A 19058-nucleotide genomic window follows, 5' to 3' on the forward strand; every position below is an offset into this window, starting at 1 on the left:
AGTAATAAATGTTATTTGCAGTTAACAATTTTCTTTTTTCTTTATTACAATATTTATGGCAAGACTAGGTATGTAATATGGATTATACAATGAATTAGGTGTTCTTAAGCAAATGTTGCTGTTGTGGAGAATGGGCTTGGTAGGAGTATTTTTTAATTATTTTGTCCTATTACTAGCTGACCGGCAAACGCTATTCTGATTCTCATTTGATTCTAAGTCCTACCCGATATGCACACAAAATTACATGAGAATCGGCCCAGCCATTACGGAGGAGTATGATAACTAACATTGTGACGTAATATAGAGATGGATAGAAATTGACAATTGGACCTTCTTTGATCTGCCGGATCGAAACGTTTTTACTCCTGTTTTCTGGTGAAGCTTCCCAATATAACTCTGTACTATGTTCTGTTGTATGTGTATGTACTCCCATCTTAATCACTGTCACAAAAACAAAATTATAAATAAGAAAGTTGTTGAAAGAAGGTTTGTTGCACAATCACACTTGAATAACGGAAAGGATCTGATTTAAATATCGCACAATGTCTATAGCAGTATTATATATAGGATAGTCTATAGTCTAAATTGAACAAAGCAAACCCATATATTGACTCGATTTTTTAATCAAATTTTGTATCATTTGATTACAAAGAAATGAACCTAAACATTTTTAAAATTCACTCTATAACAGCGAGAATTTTACTGAAAAGTATTTTTTATTTCAGACTAAAACATGTTTTAAAATAATTCGGCAAGCAAAAAATATGTAAAGTATTTTGCAACAAAACAAAAAAACAGTATTGTTTTAATAAATTACGTAGCGTAAGTACTCGTAATGTTACAATGAGAAAATACCAGTCTGCCACTGCTTTGTTACGAGGCATATTTCAATATTTAAGTTTATGGAGTCATTATTTACAGTACCGTAGTAGGCTGCAATTAGCAAGACTGTAAGCTGTAAACAAACAAAATAAATAGCGTTGTTTGAATTTGGAATGCATTTTGAGCATCATTTATGAACAAAGAAATATATTTGTAACGTTACAAACAAAATGGGACGGCCGTAGTGTGCGCTGAGCAGATGTGTCGTGTTTTGTGCTCTAGTGGTGGGCTAGATTATATATCGATGATATAAGCGTAAAATTGAGACCAGGGCGTTGACACACACAGTCATCTACGTTTTACACAAGAATTTCATTTATAAAGCCGTCTTATAACACGAAATGTGTATAAATTTTTACTGTACTAATTGTATGTAAATCACTAATGCATACTGTATGGATGTATGGATTAAAGAACGCCCCTTTAGCAAACAAAATAAAAAGTCGGATATAAAAATCAAATAAACGTTATTTGCGTTTTACTCCAGTTCCATATTAGGGTACTCAAGCATCGTCAATATAGTTTATTTTGTCATTAAAGTATCGATAAAAACAGCCCCAACACGTTATAAAGTGTAGGCTGGGCGAGGGGTTACTCAAGTCTCGCCTCCATCCGAACATGAACCAAAAATCTTTATAAATGCAAAAGAGAGAGCCCTATTTGTTAGTCCGAGTGTCAGAGAAGGATGGAGTCAGTGCATTGGTTTAGCTCTAGATACAGCACGTTCTTACTTCAGGCTGCGGTTAAGGGTACCCTAACTTTACGAATTGAAGTGAAGTTGGAAAAACAAACAGCTAAGTATTTCATTTGAATGTATAACTTGGCATCTTTGAGCAAAGGTGTCTACGAAACTTCGATTTAAATCCAAATAAACTACGTTTAACATTGCGGTTAACAGTTCGGTTTGTATGTCTTTAAAGAGTTTTTTTAAGTGGAAATATGACTTTGCAATTTATATAAGGATAAGTTAAAGAACAGCGTACCGCTTCGTAATTTCATGGTTTACTTTATTGTAACAAAATGAACTCACTAAATAAATATTATATCCATATCTAGACTAACCTAGTTTTAATAGGTTATATGTTTTGTAAGGTTAGGAATTCGCGCTTCATATTTTTTATTGAAAGCCCAAGAGATTATTTAATGTAGAACCTACAAAGGGAGAATAAAATATTGAAGGAATTGCTTAAAGAAGTTGGACGCTTATTTTACGTATAGAACGTCTTGAATTCTTAAAGTGATCGCTTCTCAACTAAAGTGGTGAAGTTGTTCTTGGATTAGAAGAATGAAAGTGTTTTGGTGTATATAATATTAAGTACTTTTAAGTCTGAGCCATCACTGCTCAGTGATGGCTCAGACTTAAAAGTAAAAAGTCGAGGGTTCGAGTGCGAGCGTACAAGAAATAAATTGATCTTTAAATTATCTGCACCTAACACTGCATTTAACCTAATGTTAACATTGTGAGGAAACAATGTCGAAGAAAAGTTCGATGGCATGAGACATCTGCTAATCCATACTTGGCCAGCATGGTTTATGGCCCTCATAGTAAGTCCGTGTACCTACAGTGGAAACCCATACAGACTGATATGATGATGAATGCTAAGTGTTAAGAGTATCTCTAATGATACTTACTTACGTAGTTACTAAGCCTTCATCATTTACCTTGAACCGTTTAAATCACAAAAATCATTTCATTTATCTCTTTGTTACGCAATGTACTTACATAAACATTCTCGAAATTAAGAAACAAAGAAGAAATCGAATGAGATTCATTATTTTCAATATCAAAATAAAGTGTACAAAGTAGATTGTTTCAGACACTTATAAATATTTTCCCTTTTTATTGTTCATTCTCGAAATGATATTATTCCATCGTATCTTTTTGTAATCGAGAGTGTTTTAATTTGTTGCTCATTTTTGGAGACTCCGGATATTTTCCATAAGGAAAATCGAAAATTGTAACCTTTAATTACGGGTTCATGAATAAAGACTATAACATACGTCAATTTATTGGCTTTGATTGGATTCATTTTATGCTACAAACTGCACCTAAATGTCGTAAACGTTAAAATTTAAACTTCAAGTGCCTTAACTACTATGTTTACTTGTGAAAGTGATTAGTGAAGACCTATTTGTTGTACCGATTACTTGTTCTAATGTCTTAGTTTTAATTAGCGTTCAACCAGCCGAAATATCTATTCGTAAGGGAATATTTTGGAACATTAAAGCGCGGAATTAGCAAAATCGTTGTAATTACGTTCATACTCATTGAATTAGAAGAGACGTCTTATTAATTTATAATAAGATCTTTTACTAGCGAGTTCGCGACTAGACTGATTTATATACGAAATTATACTGGTAAAATATTATGCTTAGCTCATAAGGAATTCAGCGTTTTAAATATATACAGTTAAGACACAGTTTTCTATACAACTGATTAAAAATATAATTCTATGTGTAGTTCTTACCTTCCACCAACCAGAAGATAATTTCCATCTCGTAGTAACAGTCTGAAATAGTCTGTGTGTGTTTCATTGCCGAGAAATTTGTGCGTGTCGTCGATCCCTGTAACAAAAGCATCAATGTAATATAAACTAAAATGATTTATCATAAAAAGACAAGAAACAATTTAACGCAAAATCATGAATACATGTTTTTAACATATATACTATACATAGATATTATGTTATAAATAATAGAGATAACATAGGATATATATTACATTTCTAGATTATAGCTGTAATCGGCTTCATAAATACATATTAAAGGCACTCTTATTATTTTATATTATTTATATATTCGTTCTGTATGTCGTGTCACAAATTTATGATAACAGTAACTGTGAAAAAGTCGAATGTCAAACGATCCTTAAGTGTAATAAATTGTTTTTTTGTAAACATATTCTAAGCATTCGTTGACTGAACTGTTATATCTTATGTGCTTTATTCTATTCTCTCATATACACAAAGAGCTATAATTGCTTTGAACAATTATAAAGTTTTAATTGTATAAAACTGCTTCTACTAGTTGCGGTTTAACTCAGGTATATGATACCAATTATGTTAAAAGCCACGTAAAAGTTTTCGATTTTATCTCATTAATATACTGTTACGTTATTCTAGGGGCGAGGAAAAAATTTGCATTTCCATTACGGAGTCGGTAGCAATTTGTATCTTAACTACTTTTGAGCGTTATGTAAACGCTTACTTTTATGACTACTTCTAGGATCTATTGCTTCATCCTATCCTACTATAATATTGTAAATGCGAAAGTTTGTAAGGATGTGTGTGTTTGTTACTCTTCCACGCAAAAACTACTGAACCGATTGCAATTAAATTTGGTGCGTAGATAGCTGGCTAACTGGAATAACATATAGGCAACTTTTTATCCGCGATTGTGAAACCGCGGGGCACAGCTAGAACTTCATAGTTATACTGAAATCAATTTGTTATTTATTGTGTCGTAGCAGGCAACCGTGATGGGTCGTCTGATGGTAAGCAACCAACTCAACCCATGAACATATGCAAAAGGATATCTGCAAATATGTTGCCAGCTTTTAGGAGGATAAAGATAAAGTAATGACGACGTTAATGCAGGATGGGACTGGGTAGAGGGAGGAAAAGGACGCGGACTCTATCACAAGGATTTTCTGTGTGGGTGGTGGTACCTTACCTGGAGCGAGCTGTTTTCGGAACTGAGCTCGACTCATACCGAAACGAGCTCGACTCATACCGAAACGTTTTTTGCTAAATAAACGATTTTTATTTTATTTATTTTATTTCACATTTCGTTTTAAAAAATTCCTAAACAGATCAGATGGTCGGTTGAAAACGAGATTTTCTTATAAGACCCCCTTGTCCATACATCGAAACATTATATCATATTGATCGTTGTATCATAACTAAACTTATTTTTAGTGACGTGAGCTTGATTTTAACATGATCAAAATGAACGTAGTTCTGGCCTAAATGTAATAATTATGGCAGTGCCAATTATCATAATAAGCGTACATTATCTATCATTCAGCATTATCCAATTAGCTACATGAGTATCGTGTAACCTCATTGGTGACCGAATTTGCGAATTAAATCTACTTATAAATGTTAATAATTTCGTATTAGTTCTCGTATGTGATCAATAATAATTGTTAGAATTAGAGAGATTGCATTGATTAATAGACTTTAAATACATATACGCATGTGTTATTATCGTTCGATCAATTCAAATCCGATAATATTTTTTCACAGGACTTTGCAGTCAGTTCAGTAAGTTTAATATCACGTACTTTACAAGAGAGCCAATAGTGCGTGTAAAAGTATTCATAAAACTCAATATCGAAGTATAAAATGAACTTGAGATGTCAAAGTGTTCTCCGATGTAGACTTTTACGTGCCGTAACTAGATATTTGCTATCATTGATTCAGAGTTTTTTTAAATTAAATCGCAATTCTTGGTTAATATTTACTATATGTTTCGTCTATCGTAGATGTAGCTAGAGGATCTGGCAATTTCGTTCAATAATTGTTATCTATTCTGGTATGTAAATCCATTAGTGTTACGTGTTATACAAAGATTTGTTTTAAAGAGTACTCGAATATTCTAGTACAAGGTTATTGTAAATAATAATATAAAAATGAGGATTAACAACAGAAATATCGATAAACTTCTAGGTTTTATATTAACTTCCAAGAAGCGATAATTGCGTCCAACATTCAATAGATTTGATAACAAAGGTCTTGTAATGTCTTTCTATAACATTCCGTTGTCGGGTCAGCTATAAGACTTCAAGGAACTGGGTCAAGGCGTCTATATCGGATAGTTCTGCGGCTTCCAGCGATATCAGTAAACTATCTAACACCCTAACTTGCTATGGATTCAGATTATATCAGAGGATTCCTTTGCGATAATATTTCTACGGTTGGTGTGATGCGAATCGTATCTATCTTTTTATATACAACATTCTCATATATGAAATTTTATATGTAATCTAGTCGTTGAAATACGCGAACGTATATCAACACCTAAGTTGATCTTTTAATTTATCTTCGCATTGTCCATAGTACCACAGCATGCATACTTGCATGTCCAAGAATCAAAAACACGTCGTCAAACTTGACGACGTGTTTCGGCCTGCTTGAGGTGTGTGTCCCTATTATGGGAACATGACGATGATGATGAGAACAAGGTTTTGTAGGTCAGCTAATATTTTATAATACTTTGCAATAATTATTTGTCAAAGGCGTAATTTAAGTCCGATTTTTAGGGTAATTGCTTTTTCCTGTTTTTAATTTGCATCCCCAAGTCGCGAGATACCAAGTTATGATTTTAATTGCTAATGGCATAAAATAAAGCCCGAATAATTATGTTTATAAGCAATTAAAAATATGCTTTAATTTATGTGGGTCATAATTTTTAATTTTGAGTTTCGTGTTAAATTTCTCTTTCGTTCGAATAGACGTGCTTGATAATGTAAAATTTTATGTCAATTTTAATTTGATCCAATGGCATACTGCTGGTTCGGAATATTTATATTAAAATTTTCCCTCGTCTATTTTTCTCAAAAAAATTAGAAAACATGAAATAGCCTGGCTTGATATTAAATCTAAATATACACAAAATAATTATAAAATACTCTTGATATCTCAAAATTTCCATTTAGTTTTTCATTCATTTTCCCTTATTTATCCGCTATTAGACTTGTTTATTGCTGAGAAACTCTCGAAATTAAATGTTCCTTGTACTGTCTCAATCTTTTGATTATTACACTTGGTTGGACAAAATAAATAGCAATGGTAATTATGTTATTACATTATGAAATAATTTATTGTACCTTTTATTTGTCTATTGTACTAGCTTTCCTACCACGGTACGCCCGTGTAGTCAAAGTAACTACCCACAAGAATGGGATTCTTCACTGCGGTAAAAAGAAGCCTATTTCACTCTTTATTACTTACATATACTATTATATATACTAATACTATTATACTTACTATCAGCACACAAAAATCATATCTCAAAAACGCTCAGTTGTGTCATGAAGGAAAGACAAACAAATAAGCTAGTATAAAATACACACTTCATATCTATTTGGAAGGATCAAAGCATATTGACTTTATTACATAATAGTTAATGTTTTAATTTCTATGTACGATTTTTGACCGACTTAGAAAATGTGGCACGAATATCGGATTGGTCCGCGAGCCAGACAGAGCAAATTTCGTCAATAATTTCTACCCGGCTGAAAACTTGTACAATACAACCATTAAAATCATTGAAACGGATAAAAGTCCTATCTTTTATCATATAATCATGAATTATTTAATTTATTTATATACAAAGCATAGATGGACTAAAACGTTTGTATACATTACAGATGAGGGCTGCGGCATAAAAATCCCAATTATAGTACAGCTGACGGCTTAGAAGTGACGATAAAAGGCAATAAATAATATAATATGATGCGTCATAATAAAGTGGATCGACACTGAATCGACCTCAGAGGGGACATTAAAAAATCTAATTAGAGTGAATTCATTAGTGGAGCACGGCACAGCTGGCGGTGAGAGGCTTGCGGCTTTCTTATTTTATACCTACGATATAAAAATTACTGCTATTTTTCATATATAAAGGAGCAATATTGGCTTAGGTTGAATTTGACTAGATGCTGTGTGTCTTTCTGCCTTTTGAAGTCTACCTTGAAGTGCTGTATATAACCCGCTTGTTTTAAAATTTTTCTATTTATTTATTTATTTTTTCATTATATATTAGTGGTCTGGAAGACCCACTAGCATAAAATAAATACTAGCGATAAGACCGCGATTTTTACATATTAATTCTTATGTGTGTGTTATATGTATTATACTATAGCGCATTGTACTTTAATTTTGTATGCAATTAAGTTATTGTCTATCAATAAATAAACTATTTATATCAATTTAGTCCGAACGAAGTCTTTATCATAACGACTAACAAAGTAAATAGCGTTCCATCAATATATAACAAGTATTATATAATAGAAAAATATAAATCACGATTTATTTTTTCCTCAAAACAAATATAAGTCGAAATGATCACAATAGAACGCTATAATCTGTCAGCAAACGAAGTTAAAAACTACAAGTCGGTTGGGTCCGCGGCTTACAACTTCCAATCCAGTCCAGATTGATAAGATGGCCGGTTGTTAAGCTTTTTATCTCTGTAGTTATTTGAAATTGTTTTTTCTCGATGTTACATTGTTTAATAGTATATTCTTATAGTTAAGAAAGGAAGTAAATAATTCCTCCTAAAAAGACTAACGTTTATATACCTGTATATATATCGATTGTTTTCTTTGCTGTAGTGCCATTCGATAATTTTTTTTTATTTAACTATTGCGAATTCATTAATAGCGAAAGTAAACAAAATATTTTTATGGAAATTTTGAGTATTATTGAGTTTGAGTATTATTATAGTATTGAGCACAGAGTGTATTATGTGTACCTATTGTGTTTCTCTTCGCGTATTTATTGGATTGTTGAAAACTTTTATCGTAATTGGTATTAGAGAGGTTTAGATAAATTTTAATTACTACGTAATTACAATTTATCCAAACAATTCTAATTCAAACTATAGAATTTGGTACGAAATTCTACAATGAAACATTCGGCATTTGAAATGAGGATGAAATATTTATTGTGATTCGATAAGTTTAAATTCACAAAGCGTTATTTCACGAACAACAACGCCAATCTAAAACTGGGTAGAATACGAAACGTAATATCGTAAACTAACTCTTAAATAATTCACGAGAATAAATGTACACTGAATTTAATATAAGAGTGTGAAACAAGCTCTTTCCTTTGGGAGTTCTAAGTTACTAGGTGACCTACAAAGGCTAAGTTGATTTGCGTTATAGCATGCATCAGTCTAGACTCTTAGACTCCCTCGCAGCTGCTACGACAGGTTAATTCTACCAGACTTAACTTGAAAAATTACCTCCTTCTTGGTGTGATGCATATCGCAGTTTATAGTTTAGAGTATCACCTGTTGGTAAAGTTTTAAGAAGTTGCACTTGAATATAAATTATAGAAGAGCACTTGATGTTAGTTTTGAGTATGAAGAATACTGCTTGGACTTGGGAGAGCTTTTTCGTTGTGAGGCCAATTGTTTAAATTAAGAGATTATTTTGCGTTGGTATTTCAACCAGCGTCAGAAGTCTTTGTCTCGTCCTTAGATAAGATGTTACCCATCATTTATTATTCCGAGGCATACTCTATTAGCATTCTAAATCAGAATTGCATCAAACATGTAATTCGAGGATATTTGGTGAATGGTATATTTATACGTTTCATGTCATATTCAATTGTGTATGAAAGAATAAATATTGAGTTATTTTCAAAGCCCTCTGGTTGAATTGGTAGAGAGTATCTACGTCACATAACAGTCGTTTGCTCTAAAACAAAGTATATAAGTATCCCATTACAAAGCGAATTATCGTCAAAACAAACGACGGGCCTGAACGAGGCGTTGTATTCAAAAGTACCAGATTCCACAACCACAATAACTATTACGGAACAAGTTTAACTTCCTTTTTTATCGTCGCGGCTGGAAAAAACAGGCTTTCATAGAAGAAAATGATCGAACTTGGGATCTTATCCATACTTTTTATGCGGCTCAAGTTCCATGATAGAGTTCTTCAAGAAGAGATTTGTAGTATTGATGAAATGCATTCAGATGTACATAATTTTATATTTATATGAGATTATTTCTGTTTTTAAATATTGTCCGTCAAATCACAACCCATCTGATAATTATATAAGTACATTTGTCTGTGGTTATGGTCTCCTATTCTCTGTTCAGGCGTTTTTATAATTATATTTAAGAACGTGTTTTTATTCTATCACAAAGAATATTATTTTGTCCCTCGTAAACTCTGGAATTTTTAAGTATATGAACTCATAATCAAACAAGATTCGTGATCTTTTGCGAATACAATGAGAATGTTCTACATATATGCAATCCTGTAGCAACATTGAAAATCAATTTGTCTCACTACAAAGCAATGAGTTAAAAGTTGTAAAATCTTGTTAGTAGTTGAGCAAAAAGCAGGGTAAGAAGTCATCTATCTTCATTACAAGCACAGTGTTGCTGTCGTGGGCTTGCTTATACAAATAGTTCCCTCCTAATTGTGTACGCTGCTAGTGATTTTAGTACTTTGATGTCATTAAAGTCTTATTCGATATAAGATTTATTCTTTTAAGTTCAGATGTTAGGGAGTGCCAGAAGAAAATTGACGATTCAAGATCTTTTTTCTTAGGTACTAGGTCCTTAGAAATAATTAAACTGAAACTCATCAGGTGTTGATAAATTTAGTTAAAACTTATAAATATAAGAAAACGCAATTAAAATCAATACTTCATTCATTGATCTGGTGCTATCCATTGAAAAGTTGCGTTTTGATTGATCCGAAATGCATCGGTCGACATTTAAAGCCATGAGAGTTTTCCAAAACCCCAGCGACGAAATGTTTTAATTCATAGTTTTATTTATTCTCTTTCGTGATGTTCCGATTGGAAAATACGCGTGTCATTCAAACAAACACCACCATGATATCTTTGTTTATTCAGCAACTGTTAAAATTTATGAAACATTTTCCCTCGTACATTTTTAGGTGTACTTTTATAAAATAAATAAACTGTTTTGCGCTGAAATGTAATTAGGATTTGTTCAGTTAAAATTGCGTGTTATTTTTAAATTCATTCATGTTACAAGTGTATTAAATGACAGTATTTTCACAAACAAGTTACTAACTCTTCAATATGTATTTTTATTCACAATTGTAATTCCAAACTAATTCGATCAAAATTTATATCAAACAGTATTTGTGGTTAACAGTTGTGATTAGCGATACAAAAGCAGTTCAATTCACTCCATTATAATTTCCACGTGTCACCATGAGGCGTTACATACGCCATGTAAGATCGTATGGGCATTGTCATGAGATTTTGTCCCCGTTACCTTAGCTCGTTAACTCTAATGGTCACACCCATTCACAGTTCAACGACTCTCGTATCTTATCACCCTACACAATACAAGGAAAAATTTGCTGCGTCCCCGAAATTTTACTATTGTTATGCTCTTTACAGATTCTGAACGTGACTGGGCCAATTTTCTACTTTCAATGAGGCACGTCTTTGTGTGACATATGGGTAACGATCTTTTTGAAAAAACGTACATGATACAACGTTATTTGTATTCAAGCTTAGATAAGCTAACGTTCACTTTTACAAGTTTATTGGGGCCATCTAAATTGTTTTTGTATTCAATTTTGATTAGTTATTGAATAGGGCGTTGCCACAAATTGACCCAAATAGCATATTTTAATTATATACGCTAGGAAAATGCAATATTCGAGATTGTATTTAAATGATTTCCATCTAAATATTGATGTAACATTTATGCAATGCAACAAAGCTAAGTAATAAGGTCAATAAGGTTTCTCTAGTTGATTGAGAATTTCTCTAGATATAAATAACACGTTTTCAGAAAAAAACGAACACCTAAGCTTTTCTAACTCATAGGGGTTGGGTAAAAGTAGGCTATGTCGATAAACGGGGTCCCTTTGAACATAAATTAATCCTGAAATATATTGAAAGCAGCTCACAAAAGGAGCATCGACTAAGAAATTCTGATAGAATTATGAAAACAGATCACTTGAATATAAATAGCTTGTATTTTACAAGGTCTAACGAGTTGATACTCTTCACGTGATACGATGTCAAGTGATCTTTTGTGATGCTCTATTGTTGTGTGGTTCCGAGTTTTTACCAATCATCGGTATAACGGTACTTCTGCTATGAAATGATTTTTTTTTCCATTTAATCATTTTCAACGATACTGTATTTTTCTTATCGTCACAGTACACAGTATTTGGTTTGGTTGCCATGGCTATATTTCCGTCTGAAAACTTCAAATCAATTACAAAAGTAATTGTATGACTATATACTACCGATTCTAAATGCACATTAAATTATTTTTAAAGAAAATTGTCTATGAAATCTGTAGATTTTCAAGAATTAATTTTGGCAACGGTAACGTATATGAAATAGAAACCTAAAAGCTTTGACAGGCACTTAAAGTAGAGCATCTTAAACCGTAAAATGCGAATGTAGCCGGATTATGCAAGTAAGTAAGGTGGCACTGATTTAATTTCCTGTGCACCACTGCACCGCCTCAACCGCCTAAGTGGTTATATTGTTGAAGATCTTATTTATTTGGATTTTTGCGTACTTTCAGAATAGGAGAGACTTTATATTTTGTCTCACCAATTTAATCGCTTTGAAATATTTGTTGTGAGTCATTCTAAACTCTTGGGTGTACCTCGCATATTGTGTGCTATACATTTGAATTAAAATCAACTGCATAACTGTGAAAATGTTCTAATAATGATAATAGCACCAACGAGCCAGCTTTGCTACCATCATAAAAGCGTTGGGTCTTGTCGCTGGGTGTTTTCTAAAGCAAATACATATTTACTGTTAAACGGAAGCGCAAAATGGTCGGTATTGGACAGATATGGATGCTTTTCCGGCGCAGGCCGCCGAGTGCTGTCGATTAATCTTACCTACACACTACAAAACCTTTGTTCGAGCTCTCCAATACTATTATAGATTCTGCTAAATGGCTTGACGTACATTTGATACCATTAGAGTGAAATCTTGTGTGTAAACGGCGCGGTGGTTTCTTTTTATTAGCAGTTATTTATGGATCTTTTATGTTGACAATTGAATAGTGTTTTGAGGATACAAGGAAAATGTCGCATTTTAAGAAAAAAAATCAAATTGAGAAATATTTGATATTGGTGATATTGGTATTGGGGTAAACCTTCGATTGTTACATTTTTAAACAACTATTCTCATAGAAAAATTAAACGTATATATTGAAGATTATGATGACTTCAACGACATTTAATAATATTTTTACATTCTCACTCCTTAGATGTACTATTTACTTGATATATAACGATAGTTTTTTCCTTTAGGTATATCTTCAACTATTAGATTGGATCTTACATTAGTTTTCATATCTCTTCAATTTATGAGAGGACCGTGTAAACAACAAAAATAGCTAATCACAAACAAATTATTCGATAAACATATATATATTGGAAACAGAATTAACATAATTGCAAAACAAAATTTTATGTATAATGGAACTGCAGTAAGAAAAGACCTTATCATGCTGTGCTGTGCCAGACCAAGAAATCTTTTCAATATATCGTCTATACGAATGTCATCTATTTTGCAACGTCGAGAATTTCACTCTCAAAAATCTTATAAAACCGACGGCTCTTATTAATTGCAAATCAACACCTAATTAATATTGAAACACACCTTGACTTAGATCTACTTCGTATATACATCAGGTATAGAAACTTTGTTTTATTTTACATCCATGTAGTTCGTTACTGATCTGCTATCAGACTTTTCAAGCTACTTATAATCTGTGCGAGCTGTTAAGCCAAGCTTACTAACTGCAGGAGGCAGTGTGTATACAAAGCATGGCTAAACGTTGATTTCACTTCTAATGATGTCTATTCAGGAACGATGTTTTGTTGCCAGGTTATAAGTTACAGACGTTATATACGAAATTGTGTGGGTCCTTGTCTGAATTTGCTCAGGTTTCATATGATTTTGCGGATTACGTATATTATAAGTGTGGCTTTTTTCGAGTGTGTTTGTGCGAAAGTGAACACTCAAGGAGTGTCTTATTCGATAGAGCAATTTCAGCCAGTTAAAACCATTTTTAGAGATATTAAAAAAGTGCTTGTTAAATAGCAAGCCTTCATCAAACACTACACCAAGATTACACGCTTCAGTCACTCTTTCTATGGGTTCGCCATTGAGAACTATAGTCGGTTTTGGGCCAAGATCGAATTAATTTGATGAGTTGTGCCAATGATATTATATATGGTTATTAAGTTTCTAACTGAAATTGTACAATCATATGAATGAAATTTCGTGTTTCATATTTCCTTAACCTCTAAGTCATAGAATATACTCGTACATGATTTACTGAACTGCTGCTTTTCTTAAAATATAACATGAAAGATTCACAAATTCAATAAGATGTAAAACAACAGAAGGAATTACTAGCAAAAGTTACTTTAACATTAAATGGATCGATTTTATATCTAGAGCAAACTATTAAAAAAGCTAAAACGAGATAAAGCTTGGTGACAAGTTGTGTAACTCCAGTCTGCGCCTGAAGTCTCTGCGAATGACAACTCTCTTGTATCCCCCCCGCCCCGCCCTTCGACACTATTCACCAAGCCACTTTGCACTATACGATACAGCATTATAGAACACATTTTGCTTTAAACAGTTTTTCACTTCAATAGATTGAGTCTTGCAAGTTTAAATCTGCCGATTCAAGTTTGTCTTTTGTACTTATTGAGATTTCATAAAAACGTACAAATGTGCAGTCACCTACAGGCAACGATTTAAGCCTACTTTTAATGTTCTTCGAGTTCTTTCTGATCTCATTTCTTTAGAGGCAAATATAGGTCAGTCTTTGTCCATGACTAAGATAAATAACGTTCTATTCGTAATTTTTTAATTCGATTCAAAGGTAAAGGCCACTCACTCACTTATTATACTCTAATTCTGATTCGATTATGAATTATTGTTTAAATATGAAAGGAAGAAGACTGCACCGTTAGTTTTATATATATTCCTTGGTAAAAGACAACAAGAGTTAGGCATATTTATTAAATAATAGCTGCCTATATGTTATTCCAACAAACTTTCACATTTACAATATTAGTAGGATTAGTAGGATAGGATTTTGTTATTTGGTACGTGAAAACTTATTGTGTTTCACTGTTGATTTAAAGCGCATTGCAAATATTGTAAATGTCATATTACATATGAAATTTTGCATTCACATTTATATGTATGATCGTGTAATATTTTATAGCGAACGGTGGGCACATAATATGTACCGTGGGACCATAACATTATGTTAGGACCATAAAATTAATGTAACGTTATATAATCTTCTTTATGTCGGCTATATATTTCTGTGACGCCATTTACCGAGGTTTTGGTGTTGCGCCTAAAATATTTATTGCCGAATGTTCTAGCAAAATATTAAATTTTGTCTTGCGCTAGTCATATGCTCTGGCTATATATAGAATTTAGCTTAGCCTGCTTGTAATTAAAAAACGTACTGATATATGAATGAAAAGATTTTAAATTGAATGTAAATTTATAATTTATACATATAAAATTCTCGTATCACAATGTATGTTACTACATACTCTATCGAAACGGCTGGACCGATTCTCAAAAAATTTTGTGTGCATATCGGGTTGGTGGAGAATCGGCCAACATCTGATCATCTTTTCATGCCCCTTAATCAATCATCAACAACTAGTATCTATTTTGTTTTATTTATTCCACGTATCGTTAAATAGCCTGTTTGAATTCTTTTCGCATACATTTACTTGAGTGTTGAGTAACACGTAAAAATATTTTATAAACCACACTTAAGTTTTTTGATCAATCCAGCGCGACCGAAATGAAATTTCGCGCGTACTTATTTTATGTGGAAACATGAAAAATTCATTCCCATTTCTAAATCGTCGTTAATTTAGCAAGAAATCTCGCAGGTAAGTAATGTCGGTCTCATTATTCGCAGCTGACGCGGATTTTAATTTCCTGCATACGAACAGCTTTGCGCCTGACGCGATTTATTTGCCTAAATAAATATTGCTTGCTGAGTATAGACTTAGAACGAAGTGTTAATGCTACGTGATATATATCAAGGTAAAGGCTGTTTGGGAATTCGTGATCAGCAACGGCATCTTAAAGTGTAGATTATTGTTTGATCAATGTTTTTTTAGCAATATAAAGTGGATATTTTCATTTAATCTGTATAATATATTAATATATCTCTGATATTTAATTAATCTGGTAATCGAATAGCTCTCTAATTTAAAACAGGAAGGATATAAATAGCATACTTTAAATTTCCCAGGAAATGAGAAGAAAGTATAACCCTACTTACCGCGCATAGCAGACGTAAATTTATAGAGGTGTTTACCATACTTTCATTCAGGTTCATTTACTTTAAATTAATAATGATAGGTAACTAAAACATTGAATTAAACTGAATCTGTCGATACTGACATTTAAATGCAAACATTGATAGGTTTTAGTGTGCGCTACGTAATGATTATAAATAACACGTTTTTATCTAGCCATTCCCGACTTACGGGAAAGGCGCTTAATAAGCGTTTCTAATGAAACCTGGAGTCGAAAGTTTACACTAGTGGGATTTCGTTAAAGAGGACAAACATTGCAAATCGCTGCTGCACGGCTCTTGTTTATATAAGCATAATAGCATCCCGACTGCTTTGTTAGGATTTATTAAGCGAAATATCCCGCTGTTAACCCTTTAAGGATTGTAATTAAATGCAACGCGAGTGTTGAAATTAATAAAAAGCTCTCTTTCCTTTTCATTTTTATTTGAATACTGCGTCGCACAATGTACGTAACTGTAAAGCATACGATAAAATAACTGTTTGTTCTGAATTAAATCAGTATCCTCCATCTACAATCCATCGATGTGTTTTTAAATAGATAACTATTAAATAGGCATTTTAACAAGAACGTAAATTAAAGGTAAATGACCTGGTGATACATTTTAGTGACCTATTTCGCATCAAATAGAACGTTCATAATGAACATTTATCTTACATACATCAAATGAAATGTAATCCATTAAAGCCAAGACGTAACTTAGTATACCAATAGTAAAGTTCTCAAATAAGAAGTGGAGTTATATGTTATGTTACTTAATAAATAGAGAGCATTGGCAAATGTCCAAAGGCCAGTTATTTATCAAACGGCACGTATCGATCTGATACAGTCGGAAACACTGAATGTTTTAGTGGTCCAGGCGAAGGAATCGGGATTGTAACGATTAGGTTTGAGATAAGTTTAATGTTCTTTAGAGATTAAGATAACTCGCCACAATAAAGGGTTTTCGTTCGATAATCGTGATTATGAAAAAAACATAATTCTTGACAAATGAATCGTAATCGATCTCCTTTTTTAGAAGTTATAAGAGTGATTCTCTAGCGATACGAAAATTTTTGTGCGTTTAATTAAAAATGCTTATCTTTATGATAAGATATATTCCGTTGTATTATTATGGTAATTAGTAATTATCTCATTCGTCGAATAAGAATAACAGTCATTTTAGCAAAGACAATATTAATTATACCAAAATTATGAAGCAGATGTTAACTATTCATTCAGAAAATTGGGATTTCACGAAATTAACTGTTATTTCGGTTAGAAGCTCAAGGGATACCAATATTAACAATAACTTCCTTACTTCTGATTATATTAAATAAGTTTTCGTTGAATAAATGCCTGTTACATTTGAATGTTTTCAATCCAAGTGTTTAGAGGAAAATATAAATTACTAAGCAATTAATTTACAAAACATGTCCTTTTATTTATATTATTTACTGAGTAAAGAAACTTCACAGAATTACTACTATCCCTCGAAGTCATAAATCATAATAGGATATACTTTATGGTTACATTAATTGTTTGTCCGTGTATCTTACAAATATTTTTAAAGGGTTTTCGTATAGTTTTAACCGACTTCAAAAAAGGAGGAGATTCTCAATTCGACTGTATTTATTTGTTTTGTGTTTGTTATATAATTATTTTTTGATGGGTGTACCGATTTCGATAAAGCTGGTGTCTCCCGCGTGGACTCATTTAAATTTGGTTTAGTTCTAACAAAGTGGAGGCAGATTATTTATTTTTAATGATAATTCAGGATTCAGTCAGTACTGAAAAGTGTTTTGAAGATAAAATATACCGACTAATTAAAGCTGAGCCAGAAAATATGAGTTTTATAAAATACTAGCTTTTGTACGCGGCTTCGCACGCGTGAAATTTTGAGCAGTTTAAGAGATGTAATTATACATATAAACCTTCCTCTTGAATCACTCTATCTAATAAAAAAAAACCCTATTAAAATCCGTTGCGTAGTTTTAAAGATTTAAGCATACAAAGGGACATAGGGTCAGAGAAAGTGACTTTGTTTTATACTATGTAGTGATTTGTCGCATCCTGGTTTATTTTAATTATAAGAAGCTGGTATACATTTAAAACATTTATAATGAACTGTTAAAGTAAGCAAATCAATTAACCTGACGCTGATTTTAAAGGTAAGCCCGGAGTGAAATCTAATCCGCAGCAAGTTGAGAGAGTATAATGAGTTCTACCCGCACATTTAGGATCTTTTGTTAAATTTACTTTCATAAGCGGAGAAATGTGTAATGATACTTAGGAGTTTTAATTTCATATAATTTGTTGTGTAAAATAATCATGTTTAACGTGGCTTTCGTAACGAAACAGTATTATGTATCTTGGTTTATCTTAAGATATGTTCGAGCCGTACGATCTAGTTGTTAAAATATCAATATCAGTATTGGCATTAAAACAGTTTACTCAAAGTGCTTCATCATCATAAGCCCTTATATGACGCAGGCCTCCTATGAGGGTTCAGGCCATAATCCACCACGCTGGCCAGGTGCGGGTTGGCAGATGTCACATGTCGTCGAACTTTTGATTCGCGGACATGCTGGTTTCCTCACGTTTTTTTCCTTTTTAAGAAGTGACGTTATCCACATGTGCAGTTACATTGAAAAATCAATTTATTTCCTGCACGCTCGCCCGGTCTCGAAACCGACTTATCGATTTGAAGTCCGAGGATCTCACCACTGAGCCACCACTGCTTTTGCAAAGTGCTTAAGCAGATAGAAAACTAGGAATACTGCTCATGTTGTGACCAAGAGGACAATTCTATTACGTGTTACGATATAAAACAAATGAGCACGTTTGGCAGCCGCCTAAACTGCGCTAAATACGATATTTCCTAGCCTCCAAGGAGTTTTGGCTTTTATTATGATAGGAAATCATTTTAACAGCAACTTGGGGGCTTGATATGCAGCGATGTAGCAGATATGACGGGCGGTGCGCCAAATGGTAGCTCATTTGGGTCAAAGTGTCGACAGAATCGCTACGGCCTAGATGATGTACGAGTGAAGTATTTATCGTGCTTTGGGAAAATCGATAGTAATGCCTGTTTCATTTGTTGGCGTTTGCCAA

At 32.8% G+C, this 19058-nt stretch overlaps 1 protein-coding gene across 2 annotated transcripts in view; it reads right to left on the reverse strand.

Annotated features, from left to right (window-relative positions):
* LOC119832093 (semaphorin-1A) overlaps positions 1-19058 on the reverse strand; it is a 227246-nt gene that overhangs the window by 29262 nt on the left and 178926 nt on the right. For both annotated transcript variants that reach the window (XM_038355710.1, XM_038355709.1), the window contains exon 2: positions 3351-3447. In XM_038355710.1, coding sequence (XP_038211638.1) covers positions 3351-3447 — 97 coding nt within the window. The remainder of the gene's footprint in view (positions 1-3350; positions 3448-19058) is intronic.

The sequence above is a fragment of the Zerene cesonia genome, chromosome 14 (genome assembly GCF_012273895.1).
Source record: "Zerene cesonia ecotype Mississippi chromosome 14, Zerene_cesonia_1.1, whole genome shotgun sequence".
NCBI classification, from domain to species: Eukaryota; Metazoa; Arthropoda; class Insecta; order Lepidoptera; family Pieridae; genus Zerene; species Zerene cesonia.